This window comes from Schistocerca serialis, chromosome 6 (genome assembly GCF_023864345.2).
Source record: "Schistocerca serialis cubense isolate TAMUIC-IGC-003099 chromosome 6, iqSchSeri2.2, whole genome shotgun sequence".
NCBI classification, from domain to species: domain Eukaryota; kingdom Metazoa; phylum Arthropoda; class Insecta; order Orthoptera; family Acrididae; genus Schistocerca; species Schistocerca serialis.
This window is the reverse complement of record NC_064643.1, coordinates 414,285,027-414,298,070: the sequence shown is the minus strand read 5'-3', so window position 1 is coordinate 414,298,070 and position 13,044 is coordinate 414,285,027. Positions and strand designations below refer to the sequence as shown.

General features: G+C 39.4%; 1 protein-coding gene across 1 annotated transcript in view; it reads left to right on the top strand.

The window, feature by feature from the left end:
• LOC126485145 (ufm1-specific protease 1) overlaps positions 1–7,564 on the top strand; it is a 58,597-nt gene extending 51,033 nt beyond the window's left edge. Inside the window, exon 4 of the mRNA XM_050108808.1 lies at positions 7,217–7,564. Within this exon, the coding sequence (XP_049964765.1) occupies positions 7,217–7,366 (150 nt within the window). The 3' untranslated portion in view covers positions 7,367–7,564. The remainder of the gene's footprint in view (positions 1–7,216) is intronic.
• Positions 7,565–13,044: the final 5,480 nt, after the last annotated feature.

Sequence of the window (13,044 nt, the reverse complement as noted above, 5' to 3'; positions counted from 1 at the left end):
TGTCCTCAGCAGTTAAGTCCCATAGTGCTCAGAGCCATTTGAACTGGTGATCACTACTTCTTCCTGCTTGGTGAACAGCACTCCCACTTCCAGGTGCTGGTTCCGCAATGCTTCCACCCCAACAAAGAACAATAATCTAGCTGTGAACTGTGTTATCTTGCCTTCTCTGCATTCTACCGTCAGGCAAGAATACCTGTTACTTTAATCTCCCTTAAATTCATTACTGCTCTACAGCTGCTTCTACTAATTACACTAAATCTATACGTAACCTAAAACAATACATATATTAAATGACTGTCTCCTAGGTCTAACTCCATACAGGTTCCTCATTACTATTGCATTCACAACCTCTTGTTTATCTTCCAATATCTTCCTCCTCACTCTCCCTTTCTGGTCGCATCTGCTGCCCTGGAATATCTTCCACACTCACTGGAAAAGGTGTCAACCACCCTTCATGCACAATTTTTGTTCTTGTCGGCAGTTTAATCTTGACATTTACTGTTGACATAGTGTCTGGCAATTGGTATGGCCCCTGATGATTTCTTTGTTTTTTCCTTCACCATATACAAAGTTGATAATGTCACCCAGTGACCATCCTTTACTGTGGGATTCTTCCTGTTTCTCCAGTGCTCATGTGTTTGCCCTCTGTACTCTCTTCCAAATGTCCTTAATCACTCTGGCAAATTCCTTAACAGACTCTACAGTCTTCCCTTTCCTCGCTTTCAAAATGTCTAACAGTGATGGAATTTTATGACCGTATACTACTGCATATACAAATAATCCTGTATTCGTATGCTGATTTGAGTTGTAGGCAGAGACAGCATACTTCAAATAGACATCCCAGTTGGTGTCATGTGAGTCAGTGTCGTATCCAAGCATCTTCCCAGTTGACCTATGCACTCTTTCAGTTCTTTCATTGGCTTATGGATGGAGAGGACTTCTTTACATTTAATAACTTTCACAATTTCTTGACTAGATCTGATATGAAGTTTGTTCCTTGGTCTGTTGTTATTGTTTCAGGCACTCAAAACTTCAATATCTAATTATTCACAAGTGCTTGTGGCACTGTTGCTGCCTGCTGGTTTGACATTACGACCATTTCTGTGTGTCTTGAAAAATGATCTATGATTGTGAGTACGTGCTTATTACCTGCAAGTGTTTTATTGAATGAACCTAAAACATCAATCCCTCAAAATTCAAATGGTGCTAATGCTTCAGGTAATCTCTGCAATGGTACTCTTCTTTGATACAAACCTGATCTCTGTGCGCACTGTATGCAATTCCGCATATACTGGTTTATGACCATCTGCCTTTTCCTCCACCAGTACCTTCTGCTAGTATTCTGTTGATAGATCTGCAACCTTCATGACCTGCTAATGTGATCATGAGCACTCAGCTCCTTAGCTTCGTTGGTACCACTATCCGCAGACCCAAATTGGTTTCTCTGCATAGCAATCCATCCTACATGCAAAACTTGGGCTGCTTAAAATACTACATACATTCATCATCCACTTTCTATGCAATTTGCCATTCCTTATGCTCATTACTCCCAATATGTAATAATGTTACTTCTCTACTTAAGCCATCCGTATTTCTGTGCTTCTCCCAGATTTGTATGTGACTTCAAAATCAAATTCACTTAGTCTTATCATCCATTGTTAGAATCCTTACTAGAATGATCCTTTAAACCCAACAACCATTTTTTTTTTTTTTTTTGCTGCATGATCTGTTTTTACATTAAACATTTTACCACACAGAAAACATTTGAAATAAGTCATTCCATAAATAAGGCTTGACATCTCTTTCTTCACTGTGTAACAATTTCTGTATGCAGAATTTAGTTGCCTTGATGCGTAAGCTATTGGATGCTCTATGCCTTCTACCTCTTCTGACAGCACACAGCCAAGTGCGTGATTTGATGCATCACGTGATAAAACAAATTCTGTATCAAAGTCTGGAAATACCAATATTGGACTCAACAGTAAAGCTTCTTTTAGATCCTCAAAAGCATCTGGCCACACAAATTTAGTACTTTTTTTTAACAATTGTGTCAACCATCTAGCAATATCTGCAAATCCTTTTACTAACAGGTGGTAAAAATTCATGACTCCTATGAATGAGTGAAACCCCTTTACAGGAGATTCATGTACAACTCTCATTAATCTTGGATCTGTCTAAACCCCACCTTTACTTATGATGTCATATAGGTATGCTATCTCTTCCACCACAGAATTACATTCTTCTGTATTCAGTGTTATCCCTCCTATGGACGATTGTGTCATAGAGATACATTAAGTATTGCCATGAGCCATCCAACAATATCTGGAATGTCTCAGGTGCATTGTTTAATCTGAATGGCATTCTTCTGAATTGGTAGTGTCCTCAGGGTGCCGAAAGTGCTATTTTGTGTCAACCCTGTGGTGCAACCCCTATCTGCTGATAATCACTCTTCAAATCCATCGCTAAAAAATACTTGCATTGCCCTAAATGATCGATGTTTGGCAAAGGGTAGGTGTCTGTTATGTTTTTGCATTTAGGTGTCTGTAATCACAACAAAACCTACATTTTTGAGTTCCATCCATTGATTTTTTTCTGGCATGACAAACATTCCTGCCCCCAATGGAGTATTATTTTCTTCAATTATTCCATCTTTCTGCTGTTGATTGATAGATTCCTCCAAAATTTGCTGCAAGTACCTAGGTATTCTGTATTGTTTGCAGTAGGCTGGTACTTTAATTCCTGTTGGTATGAGGTGGGTTGTAATTTGAGTAGCTGGTAATGGCCATTTTGGAAAAAATAAATCCTCTCTAGCCACTTTGCATTTTCTTGTAACACAGTTTCAGTGGTGTCTGGTGACTGTCCATGGCTGGCACCCATCATGTCCCATTCCTCTTCCTCCAGGATACTCACTGTGATGACAGTGCAGTGGCACAGCTGTCAATGGCAGTGAACTCCCTTCAGCAAGTGGGCAGTTCCCTCGTGACTCAGGGCAGGCTGCCCTGTCTCATGATCAAACAGTGGACCCTGTCATGATCAAACAGTGGACCCTGTTATGCATCCTGGAGTGTTGCTTGGGGTAACACAGGCTTGTAGTGTAAGCTGTGATACTGAGACGAGAAGCATTTAGTACACAAATGGCTGAGATACATTCCAGACTGTGTTCATTTAGGGCATAAGCTACATACTCTAAACACTTCCATGGTGGCAAGTGAGGAAAGGCTTCTGTCCTGCCACTGGCGTATTGCAGTGCTAACTGTTGCTGTACCACACCCATCTGGCTCCACTTTGCAGTGCCAATTGGCCATGTTTTGCTTTGCAATGCATAACACTCTCACCTGCCTGCTCTGACGCATATTTTTTTTGATCGAACACGGTTGATACAGTACAGGGACAAGAGACCCACTGAACTGCTGCATGGCTGACAGCTGCATACATTGCCTAGCCTCTTATTGTTGGGCAGGCATCCTCCAGTGGTTGCTGGGCAGGCATACTGCAGTGGCACCGGTTTTGTCAACATTCGTACCTGGCGCACCACTCTACCCCAGAGCTGGACAACACCCTCACTGGGTTCCGGCCATTGTCCACAGCCAGTGCAGTAATTGCATTTTTGTGGTTCACACCGAAGATCGACTTACAGCATGCCACCTGAATCAGTGGCATCTTAGGATGGGCGGAGGCCCCTCTCCGGGGGCTGATGGCCCAATGCCTCATTCTTCAGTTGAGCAGACGTGTCCTGCCCCACATACTCCCGGCTGTTGTGGCTTCATCAGCACCGGTGGGGAGTTTGCTTCCTGGGAGCAGTACTGCATCTCACACTGCGCTGAGCAGATACCACTGTCAGTGGGGATGGAAGTGTGGTCTCTGTTTCCAAAGTCTTTCCTCTCCAGTCCACCATTGTTGCTGCTCGTACTAGCACCCCTCGACGTGGAATCCGATGCCCAGATGGCTCCCGTCCGATCGCTGGTCCTGTCCAACGGTCACCTAGGGATTCGCAGGTAACAAGAGTGCCCTTGTTCCACTCACTTTCGTCTGTAAGTTCCGGTCAGAGTGGATGGGAAACTTCTCATTGTCTTTGGCTGCCACCCCCAGCACTGCTATTGATGGTGTTCAGTCACAGCTCTGTGGACAGCGATGCCTGTTCTTCCTGTCGCCCCCCTCCTGCCCCCCCCCCCCCCCCCCCCCCGCCTCTCCATCAAGAGAAAAGAAGTGTAGTAACACACCAGTTACCAACTGCCCACAGCAGATGTGAGTTGAGCCACTACAGCAAGGATACTACATGCCGAAATTCAAATGGTGCGTCCGCTGGGCATCATTTATAAGGGGAAGCATCTGCCTCTGGGTCCTCAGTCATTAAATGCGTTCAAGACGTGTGAATTACTTTCGTTGTATTCTTGTTGATCACTCTGTGACCCAGTGAATTGTATTTCTTTTATGGCCATGTGTTTTCCCGTTAGAACACCCGGTTGTACTAATTTTTAGTTTACTGCTTCTAGTATGTCATCATTAAAGAAAAATGTAACATGTTCAGGTGAGTTTCTTTCTTGAAGTCCAAACTGTTTGCTACTGACTATGCTTTACTAACTGTTTACAATGCCTACTCGTATATCATCTGTTACAGTTGTTGATATAAGGGAGCACTTGATCTCAAAAGATGTTCATACATATGATCTGATGTTACATGAACTCAATCTTTTAGTGCCAATGACAGTTCTGTATGAATCTGACAGTTCAGTTGATGTCAAGACCATTGCCAAAGAAGCCCCTTCATTTGATGGCATGCCCTGCTTCTCTGAACTGGGACATCCTAACACAGAATAACTGCCAAACCATCAGATACTTCAACATGTATCGAAACTGTAATCATCGTCATGCTTTGGAGGTACGCTGCGACCATTTGCTCCATTGTACATGCATAAACAAAAACACTTTCAAACAGTTTGTGATTCTAAACCAATCAACTAATGAAAAAATACCTTCACTGTGGTAATCATTATTCATTAGCTAGGTAGATGTTGGGTAACACATTGCTTTAACAAAAATATATTACAGCACACCGCTTGAACATTTAATCTTTAGAGTGTTGATAACATTGAAAACTTATTTTGGAAATGTAGGATGAAGTTGAATTTTATCAAATTCTGTCAATCAAGTTTATTCACATTGACTACATCATGGTTTCTGTGCTATATTACATACAGTGATGTAGTTGATGTATTGCTACGTGGTGCTGCACTATTAATACTTACAAACAATGAGAAGGGTTGTATCATTGCTGGCAAATGAAAGCATACTATTGAAGAAGTGGTGAGGGCAACCTGCTGTGGGAGTTAAATATAGAAGGTAGCAGAGGTTTTCATAACTTCACTACGTGCCATTCTCCAATTTTGAAATTGAAGAAAAAAAAAAGACAAATTTCAGGAAAGCAACTCCATCAAATCTAAGACTCCCCACGCCCTACCCCCTCTATCCTTTTCTTCCAGTGATAGATTCAGTTCAGTCTAGTATGTTTATTTCACATTTTGAAGGAAGCAGTATCTTAGACAGTACCTCAAGTCTGTAGAGCTCTTGTGAAAGGCTGGAAGGATAATGTTAGTAACAGTTTCATCACTGACTATGTTTCTCATTGTGGATGTAACGGGAATAACAGCTGGTTTATACTGCTGCCATATCCACACATACTGAAAGACTCCAAATATTTACAAAATTTCGTTTCTTCCTCATACAGCACTGTGTTTAATTTATGCTCCGTTATTGTCCACTACGGTGATGACTGTTGTCACAGTTTGTGTCTCACATATTTTCTGAATGCACTACATTCATATTCTTATTTGTTCTGCTGCTACAGCACCTTTCTTGTAAGTTGGGAAACTTCATTGAAGCTGTTTTTCTTCCCAACTGCATTTTAGTTTGTTTTTAGTGTTATTTTTATACTCTTTACTTCTTACATTCCATGGGCACTCCTCTGGCTTGTATAGTATTGTGAATTCCACAGTTTGCTACCTCATTTAATTTATTATCATGCTATTCGCAAAACAGTCACAATATTTCAGACAAAATAAAAAGAAATAAACTACCGACGTGCAGCAGTGATACGCAGGAGCTGGGTAGATAGCTGTATCTATATTTTTCAAACATGTTTTCGTTATATTTGCCATTTAGTTCATTAATAGAGGATTCAATGAAAATTCAACACTTGAACTGTATGAAGGGTACAGAAAACTGTGGAAGGAAGTGAATCAAAACATGTACAAGGTCAAAATCAGGAAAGGCCAATCTGCGAGGGTGGGTCGGCAAAGGAAAGACAATGTATGATACTGTTTTTCAAGTGTCTGCAGATGAATTAAATGACTTTTGCTCAACACCAGTCAGCTCTATAGTTGTGATGAATTTTCAGTCAAAAGAATGTCCTTCCAAAATAGATGTTTTTCTTCAAAAATGTTTCTACTAGCACAGTATGGAAATCAATCTTGAGAATCTCTTCTGAGGCAGTAGGTAATGATGGAATGAGCATAAGTATACTGTCACCAAGAATATAATTCTGGTTTTAAAAGACTTCAGTTTCTCTTCAGGTTATAATACATATTACACTGACTACTGATTACAACTGATTACCTTAAAAACTTAAAACATTCATGATAAATATTAATCAGGCTTCCAAAAACACCATAGCATTGCAATTGCATTAATCAAATTGACTGACAATGTCAAACATGCCATGAGCAGAAGTGTAGCAACCATTTTACGACAGCTTGATTTCGCAAGGCTTTTAATACTGCTAATTTTGATATATTACTTCTGAATCTTGTTTGTTAATTTTATGGAAAGAAAAGAATTTTGAAGTATTTTATGAGATGTTAAGAAAAATGGGAAGAACTGTTAAAATGGCATGATTTGGAACATCCATTCTAAGCCTAGACTTGACTTAGTGATTTCCACCTCTTCATGCCTAGAAAAAGTGGCAACATGTGGCAGAATTTTATACAAAGGAGAGTTTTGAGTTGATTATGAGATTTGATAAATGCTTGAATATTAATAGTGGTTATGTAGAGAAATAATATAAAAGTGTAATTTTAAGTACTTTCTAATAAATTTACTTTAACTATTTCAGTATTATATTTGTAGTGCTTGTCACAATTTTTAAATAGACACATTCTCAACACTTTGCATAGTGAGATACTTTTGCAATTCATTAAGGCTCTCTGTATAATTCATTCAGGACCCACACTTTTGGGGCGTTGCTGCAGATTGCTACCAACTACAGAGAGAAGGCTGGGTGTGTTGGAAACAGCTTTCAGAGTTCCTGGATAGCTCCTTCTACAACCTGTGCCTGCCACAGCTTTCTTCAGAATTGGAGCCTTCAGTTTGATCCATAACTGCAGTCAGAACAGCACCTCACATTCAGTAGCCATAATTTTATCATCATCTTTATTTTCAAGTATGTCATTATGGTTGCACTTCATGTCTTTTGTATAGTGCAAACATGACATTTTCTTGAAGTAACATTAATAGTATTCGTTTTATGAATGTGTTATGGTATTGATTAAATGTGAACATTACAAAAGTTTGTATTGATTTTTATTTAATATTTGATAGTATTTCCTTATCTGCTAATCAGGAAGTTACTGTGAATTGCCTTTTTTCCCCTACATATCAGTAGTGGGACCTGACTAGATTCTGTCGAAAATCCAAAGTGCACCTCATTATAAGCTCTTCCTTCGGTTAATTTTTAAAAGTCTGACTACAGCACAAGTATATTCCTTTTTGTGTTTTCTCCAATGTTTATCATTAAAAAGCTATAGAAACTTATTTGTTTCATGAGAGGTGCCAACCATATTAGGAAAAGGATCAATTGCTCATGTAAAGATAACCTGTTGAGTTGCAGACAGGTACAATGAAAAGACTCAAGCATTATAACTTCTTTACTAAAGAAAACAAACATGCACATTGACACAAGAAAGCACACCTTATGCACACATGACGTGAGATGTGCTTGCTTGCTTGTGAGTAGCAATCTGTCCTTTTCCTAATGTTGTTGATATTTCAACCTGGAGTTTCTATTGTTTGGTTTCATTAAATATAATTGCACTAATACCTAATAAGCACTGATCCTATGACTAATAGAAAACAGGTGGGTGGTGAGAACAGAGGACATGTAATGCTAGTTCCCACCTGCAGAGTTTTTAGAAACTGTGTCTGGGGGAAGAATCCAGATGGCACATGTGGCACGTGTGGTGAAGCATGCACCAAGGTCACAATTGTCATGTTATAGAGCATGCTCTGCAACAGGGTATTGCATGTTGCCAGTATACACCCCCTGCGTATGCCCATTCATCCTAACTGATAATTTGGTGTAGTCATGCCAATGTAAAAGGTCAAGTAGTGTTTACATAACAGTTGATATATGCTGTCTCATTTAACAGATTGTTGTGGGAAGTTCCTATGGGACCAAACTGAGGTCCCTGTCTCACAGATTTCCCTTTGATAGTGTATGTTTTGCCAATTACAGGACTGGTGTAGGTGGTGGTAGGAGAGGGTACATAGGACAAGTCTTACAGGGCGGACTGTCACAGGGTAGGAGCCATAAGGTAGGGAGATGGGGGATTTCCTTGTCCTCATTGAACGACAGCTACACACTTCTGTCACAAAAAATCTATTAACAAACAACAGTACATACATTTTGACAGTTACCATCCTTTCCATGTCAAACATTCCCTCATTTACAGCCTTGGCATGCGAGGCAAATTTATTTATTCGGATACAGACTCATAACAGTAGTGCACCACCATTCTCACTTCAGCCTCCACTGGATGTAGTTACCTCACCAGCCTAGTTCAAAAGCAGATTTCCTGGGTCATCACATCAAATCCTGATGCTTCTGATCCCTCCAAATAGCAGCTTCGGAGCACACCACTGGTCACTCAGTATTATCCTGCTCTGGAATTCATTAATCAGCTACTTTGATAAGGCCATGACTTCTAAAATCATGCCCTGAAATGAGATCCATTCTGTCTGAGATTTTGCCCTGCACACAGAGTAACTTTTCATAGCCCTCCCAATCTCGGCAGTATTCTTGTCAGACCCTGTGCTCCTGCACCCATCTGCCTACCCTATGGCTCCTACTCTTGTGACATCCCTGCTGCAAGTCTTGCCCTATGTACCCTCCTACCACCAACTATACCAGGCCTGTAACTGGCAAAACACACTATCAAATCAGAACCACCTGTGAAACGAGATGCCGTATACCAACTGTTATGTAAACAACTGTTCGGCCTTTTACATTTTCATGAGTACCACCAAATTTCAGTTAGGATGAATGGGCATAGGCAGGGGGTGTACACTGGCATCATGCAATACCCTGTTGCACAGCATGCTCTATAAGATGACAATTGTCACCTCAATGCATGCTTCACCACAGGCACCACATGTGCCATCTGGATTCTTGCCCCAGACACAGTTTCTAAGAACTCTGCAGGTGGGAACTAACATTGTATGTGGTTTGTTCTCACCACCCACCTGGCCTTAATTTACATTAATTTTTTCCACCTCAGCATTTCTGCAAGATAACTACTCCTTTCTTCACTCTGTTTTAGTTTTATACATCTTTCATTATCTTACCTGTCTACTTTTCACTGTCCCCCTCCCTCCTGTGTTACGTACAATGCACTTAGCTTTCCTCTCTCATTACCTCATGCATGATGTTTAAGCAGTAATCTGTGTCTTGCGTATTGCGCTTGTTTTCCACCTGTAAGCTCTCAGGTTTTCAAATCTCATCTGGTGTAGTTCCCAACAATCAGTCTTTCCTTCTCATCCTGTCCGGTAAGTCTCCCTTGACCTGCAGTTCTGGGTGACTTTACCAAAATCTACCTCTTTTCCCAGATCTCTGCAGTCCATTTCGTTCACCCCTCTTCCTTCCCCTTCAACCCTTCTGGCTGAAGGACGAGCCACTGGCTCCGAAAGCTTACCTAATTATAATCTTTTATGTGTGTGTTTTGATGCCACTTGGTGAGTAGATTTTTTTTATCTATCCAGTTACCTTATTTCTTTCTGAAGTGTTTGTTGTCCTTATTTCACTTCTGTGCAAGTCTACACTTGAAGGCAAATACATTTGGAAAAATACTTCCTATCCAAATTTCTGCTCTGTTCCCTTCGCAGCTTGCACAGTGTATAGACTGAAAAACATCAAGACTCATTCCAAGTATAGACTAATTTCACCTTCCATTGTTCCTTTCTTTGCCTCTGAGCTCTTAATATTCATATTGTGCTTCTATTTTGTCCAAAAGTCTTTTTAATTTTTGAATAGACAGTGTCCATCTTTCCTGTGGTCCTACTTGCTTTTAGAGCCTTCACCTTGTGCTCTAGCCATACCTGCTTAACGGTTTTCCACTTTGCATTCTCAGCTTAAGATGTCTATATCCCTTTTGCCTGCTTGACTTTTATATTTTCTCCTTTTATCAATTAAATTAAATCTTTCATGTGTTACCTAAGGATTTCTACTGATTGTTGTCTTTGTCTATTTAATCATTGTGCTACCTTCACTATTTCATCTCTCAAAGCTACCCTTTTGCCTTGTAGCATATTGGATTGGTGCCATTTTTACAGTGACAAGATTTTATTTTATTAGTATAAAGTACACAGCACTGCATTACATTACAATACGATACACGATAACAAGACTGGTACACTATTCAGTGATGTAATCCCCATCTTTGGTGGTGACTGCCTACCAAAGTTCAGGTAAGAGTTCACGTCTAGTTAAAAAAATGTCTTAGCAAGCTGCTAAGAGAAACTTCATTGTGGAACTCCTGAATTTTGTTAGAGTGAGACCATAAAAGATGATAATCAGAAAGGGTGAAGTCTGATGAATATGAAGAGTGAGGAAATGGTTCCCAATCAAGTTCAGCAATCCCATAGGTGGATGTGCATTATTGTGAAGTAACAACACCGGTTTACCAGTTGTTTTGTTTTCAGTAGCAACAGCTTTTATCGTTTCGTTTCATGGCAGCAGTTCATGCTGATGAATGACCGTTTGGTTCCTTCAAATGCACAGTATGATTTTTTGAGGGTGTGCACCATCCTTCGCATTGGGTCTTTTTTTAGATTAGTTGAACTATTTCTTGTTACCTGTAACAATGTTCCCAAGGAACGCCTTGTGCCTGTGATAGGGCAAACAGTACATAATTTGTCATTGAGTTTTGTTGATGCTTAGAACTTTTTACTTCTCACCTTGTGAATGCAAATAGCACACAATAGTTGTGTGGTTGCATTCCATAATTTGTGCCATTTCCCACATGTGGTGAGGATTATTGTGAACCTACTAATTCAGGTAATTTTCATGAAAAAAGTGGTCTTCCACAATGGGATACATCACAAAAGTTGAATTTTCCTTCTCCGAAATGAGAAAACCATATCTGTAGCATCCTCTCAGCAAATAATTCCCTTACATGTGCACTACAAATTCTTGTAGCTTCTGCAACACTAGATCCTCAATTAAGTTTTAAGGGTAAAATGTGTTGGAAGTGTTCATCTTTCTCTACTTGAAACTCCATTCTGATTAGCCTTGAAAATAACCAAAACAATCTGTTAACAACACGCAAGCTCCTATTTGTGATAGTCAAACTCTAAATTGGTGAAAAAGATTGAATAATGAGAAACAAAACCTTCACACTGCAGTGATGCCAACCCAATGAGGAACTGCAGAGACCTGTACAACTTCCCAATATTTCTTTCCCCATTTCTGTCAACAATAGCCTAAAGCTCCCTTTGTAACTCCCAACAACCTCTGGTTCAGTTCTATTTAACCTGCAATTTCTTCAAGATTTAATTAGCAATTTGTAACCAGTAAATGTTAATCAGAGTCTACTCCTGTGGAAATGTTACGCAGTTTACAATTTCCTTTCAGAATCTTTGTTTTACCACTATATAATGTACCTAAAACTTTCCCATTTCACCAGATCCCTGTAATCTTTAAATGACTCTAATATTTGTTTCTACTTTCACAGATGGACTTTCAGATGTGCACATTGCTCCAACACTTCTTAATAAAATGCAGTAGAGAAATTCTAGAAACAAATTCTTGTATCGGAAATTTTCAGTAACTAGCCGGCTTTCCCAGTAATAGTGTACATCACATCTTAAAACACAGAAAAGCTAGCTCCACAAAATAGTAGTACTGGATCTTCAAATGGTTTACCTATACATTTTGAACAGTTCTGTTTCTTTTGACAGCATTTTTGAATAGTTGTATTTCCCAAACTTCATAATTTTGAAAGAAGACGAAATATAGAGATTCTAATTTCATTTTTACTGAACACCTTGAACTGAAAACAAAGTATGTATTGAAAATTTTAGTGAAATATTGTCACAAAGATAATACAGTCATCATGGCAAATCGTTGCGTTTTTATTCTATATATTCTTTGTATGATTACAGTAATGCTGAAAAGTATTTTGACAGCATAAAATTCATTATTATTTCTCTTAGAATAAAACACTATTGGTCAGTTTCTTGTGTATAGTGGAGAGCAGTATAACTGCGATTATTTGAAGGTATCAGGTTGCGACTTGTTTGTTTATACTTTGTGCTGCTGGATGAATGCAACTTTTAGCGAGTTCAAAAGTATTCTGACACATAGTTTGCTCCATGAATTTGTGGATGTTACTTGCTTCCTTGTTCTGATTTCTACTGATATTTACTTACAGTGATTATTTCAATACGTCAAAACTTAAGGAATATTCCAGTGACTTTAGAAATGCCATTATAATGTACTCAGGTAAGGATGTCCAAAAAATGTCTCCTAAAGTCAATCATATCATAAAAAAGTTATCAACAAGTGATGTTCGCAAGCTGGCTGTAATGATACAAAGAGAACTGAAAGAAAAATATAACATTGAAATTCATGTTTCCACTGTCAAATGGCACTTGAAACTCTTTGGAGTACATGGACGAAGACACAAAAAAGCCTTTAGTATCTATGAAAACCAGGAAGGCCGATTTGCATTTGCAAAATGGCACAGATCATGATCAAGTTCAGACTGGTCTAAAATC